General features: G+C 32.9%; 2 protein-coding genes across 2 annotated transcripts in view; one reads left to right on the top strand and one right to left on the bottom strand.

Annotated features, from left to right (window-relative positions):
* The window catches only part of LOC116853657, a 9352-nt gene extending 7544 nt beyond the window's left edge, over window positions 1-1808 (top strand). The window contains exons 4-7 of the mRNA XM_032834811.1: window positions 144-165; window positions 247-411; window positions 544-864; window positions 1737-1808. Coding sequence (XP_032690702.1) covers window positions 144-165; window positions 247-411; window positions 544-864; window positions 1737-1808 — 580 coding nt within the window. The remainder of the gene's footprint in view (window positions 1-143; window positions 166-246; window positions 412-543; window positions 865-1736) is intronic.
* A 39-nt stretch (window positions 1809-1847) lies between these two features.
* LOC116853656 lies at window positions 1848-2544 on the bottom strand. The gene is made up of 3 exons (XM_032834810.1): window positions 2334-2544; window positions 1957-2258; window positions 1848-1910 (listed from the first exon to the last, which is right to left on the bottom strand). Exons 1-3 carry the CDS (start codon window positions 2542-2544, stop codon window positions 1848-1850), a joined length of 576 nt encoding a protein of 191 aa, XP_032690701.1.
* Between the last annotated feature and the right edge of the window lie 1085 nt (window positions 2545-3629).

The following is a 3629-nucleotide window of genomic DNA, read 5'->3' as shown; positions in this document are numbered from 1 at the left end:
TAAATTCGATGGTACACAATGCTTGTTTTCGTGCTAAATTCAGAAATACATTTGTAGAATATTGCAGAATCCAGCACAAAAACAAGTATAAATATTTTAAATAAAATTTTTTTGTCTACAATTGCCAAATGATTTTTTGTCAGGTCCTTATGTGAGAAATTTGATGTCAGTCGATCCACTGCTCTTTATGCTACACGAAGAGTCATAATAGCTCTTTATAATTTGGCACCAAATATTATTAAATGGCCATCAAGAAATAGGGTCAACGAAGTTTGGACTGGGTTTGAAGCTACCAGTGGTTTCCCGAAAGTAATTGGAGCAATAGACGGTACTCACATAAATATTCCAGCACCTCTTATTGAACCAGTATCGTATATAAATCGTAAGGGCCATTATTCTATTCAACTGCAGGTGTGTATCTTATATTCAAATATAAATAAAAGTATATTTAAATCTTAATTGCGTATTTTAATTACTGCAAGTTCAATGTAGTCTAAATATTTACATGCTAAATAGACTGTAATAATTCTTCCTGATTTTTAGGCTGTATGTGACCATAGAACAAATTTTATTCACTGTTACGTTGGACACCCAGGTTCTGTACACGATCAACGTGTTTTTAGATTATCTGAGTTGCAACAGTGGTTGGGGGATCCTGATAAATTTCCCCAGAACTGCCACATCCTTGGTGATGCTGCATATAAGTTACACGAAAATGTCATTGTTCCTTATCGTGACAACGGACATCTCACTATTAGACAAAGAAACTTTAATTTCTGTCATTCGTCAAGCAGAATAGCAATTGAAAGAGCTTTCGGATTACTGAAAACAAGATTCCGTAGTATAAGAACACTTCTTGCAATGGTTAGACTCCATTTTATTCCACCGTTTATCATCGCATGTTGTGTTATGCATAATATTTGCTTATTACGAAGGGATGATATTGAACTTGAGGAAATTAATGAAATTGAAGACAATTACCCATTTAATGAAAACGTACGACTGGAACAGGCAGGCGTTGCTAAAAGGGATTATATTTGTGCTAGGCTTCCTATGCGATATGTTTAGTATTTATGTATAATACGTATTACATGTAATATTATATGATATATATTTCTTATATATGATAATTATACAAGTATAAATAAATATTTCATGTTTGTATAATTGTATAAATATATATTTATTGCATACATATTTCAGTCATTAGTTTAATAAATGAACAGTTAAATGAAGAAACAAAATTATTCTTATTTTCAATAAAAACCAAAAATTATTATTTTCAATACAAATGAACAAAATTAATCTCATTTTAACTAATTAACACATTTGTAATTATAATGATACTTTGTTATATTTTAACTTGCATTAAAATATTTAATTTCAGTAATTAGATTAACATGTTAACTATTAAATCAACAAAGAAAAAATTATTTTTATTTTTAATACAAACTAAAAATTATTCTTATTTTCAATACAAAGTAAAAATTACTCTTACTTTCAGTAAAAGCGAACAAAATATTTATTATTATTTTCTATCTTACTATCACATTTATAATTATAACGACACTTTGGTACATTTTAACTTGCATAAAAATCTTAATTTAATTTTAAAAATGTTGAAGGGAGTAAAAATATTAAAGTGCTGAAGTATAGCCTTCCGCAACATGCATCTTACCTACAAAAAAAGTTAAGTCACTGTAGAAAAAAAGTTAGAAGTATCCATCTTATCACAGGAAATGAACAGCAAGTCTAACAGCAAGGCTAACAGTCTTAGCAAGAACATATTACTTAGAACTTATCAATAAGTTTATCTAAAGCATTTAGCAGTTTAGCTCGCTGTTCAATCATTTGCTCATGTCGTCTTTGTCTATTTTCTTCGCCAATTCTTCTACTTTCCATAATAGCCTCTGCAACGTTAGAAGCTTTTCTTTTACGTGAAGATTTACAGCTAACAGAGATGTCACAGTTGTCCATGGAAATGTCACTGTCCTCACTCTCTATTCCAGTTGTACCCGTAGAAGAAGCTACAGCAACGGGGTTCATAAATGGCTTCTCCCCTAAGAAAGCTTCCATAACCTCCATGTAAGGCCAGGCTCGAGGAGCATTACCTGACCTTGCATTATGGTCTTTGATGGATTTAAATGTTCTCTTCATGCCATTGAATTTGCTTTGGCACTGTGGGCCAGAAACACAATATCCGTTGCTACGAAGAGCTCCACTAATCAATTCCCACATATGTTTTTGCGATAATTTGCCTATAAAAAAGATTAAATTTATGAAAAGAACATAGCACAAGTTGTCTACATGCAAGTAACATATTATTATTTAACCTGATGTCATTTTTTTCTCATGTCCACGATATTCTTCTACAAGTAGGAGAATGGCCTCATGAGACCATTTAAAAGCTTCTTCTACGTCATGTTTTTCTGGTGGACAAATTGTATCATCAAAAGTTAATGCTGTTGAAATTGTGGAATCTGATGGACGATTTTTGTCATCTACAGTTAATACTTTTGAAGCTGTGGAAGCTAACTGATCCATTTCTCTTTGGTTTTTTTTTAATGTATTTAAAACTTGGGTAGCAAATACATTATCTGAAAAATATAAATGAATGAACATTATTAACAAAGAAAAACTGAAATCCTCCTGTACACATTGTTTATTAAGAAATAGCATTTGAATGGCTCAATTAATTTGTTTTTCATAACAACTTTATATAAATCAACGCGTTTAGTAAATTTAATTATATTAATATTATTTTTTACATTTGTCGAGATAAAATTTTTGTCATAATATTATAAAAATACAACATGGGAACATAACCTCCTATTACTTACCGGTGTTTACTCTGTGCGCATCATTTGATGAGAGACACGTTGTATAAAGCAGGCCGTTTTCCACGTCTTTTAAACTTATAACAAAGGTTTTGTCCATTTTAACTTGTATAAAATAATATTTAACTTAATATTAAATACTATACACGTATTTGGTCTGTTCTTTGTAGCTACATCAGTTCAGGAGTGTAACTACAAAGAATAGACCGTTCGCGCAGTTAACTAAAAACGCTATGAGCGCTATAAGCGTTTCGTGCCCTACCTCGAAATCTTTAGCACAAGTTAGCACGGATGATGACGAAACAATGACGTCACAAAACTTCCATTGGTACTATAAAGCTGCTCCACGAACGACCAGAGCGCGCTCATGCACCAAATAGCGTCTCCCCGAACGCAGTCTAAGTGTAATATGTAAACGGTAAGCGTGATTCTTTCTAGACATTTAGTTCTCCTAAAGACACGTACCACGCGCCCGCGTGCGTGCATGCGTGCGTGCGTGCGTGTATGTCCGTACGAAAAATATTTCTGTCACCAATTCATCAATAAAGTATTTGTTTATATATTTCATGTATTCTTCCTTTTAAAAAAGCAAGGAATCGTGTGTTACATTGAAAAATTCATACAAATGCATGTTGAAAATTTGGAAGCCGTATATTACGTTCAGTTGCATACGCACGCGCGCACACACACACACACGCACACACACTGCTCGCCTGCACGCGCGCTCGCTCGTTCGTCCAGAAGGGCTCACGGTGTGTGCGTGTCTTCCTATTATATTTGAAGTTTTATGAA

The sequence above is a fragment of the Odontomachus brunneus genome, unplaced genomic scaffold (assembly GCF_010583005.1).
Source record: "Odontomachus brunneus isolate Ranch 3 - 2012 unplaced genomic scaffold, Obru_v1 Obru_scaffold_413, whole genome shotgun sequence".
Classification (NCBI taxonomy): domain Eukaryota; kingdom Metazoa; phylum Arthropoda; class Insecta; order Hymenoptera; family Formicidae; genus Odontomachus; species Odontomachus brunneus.
The sequence above is the reverse complement of the archived record's forward strand: the minus strand, read 5'-3'. Positions and strand labels throughout refer to the sequence as shown.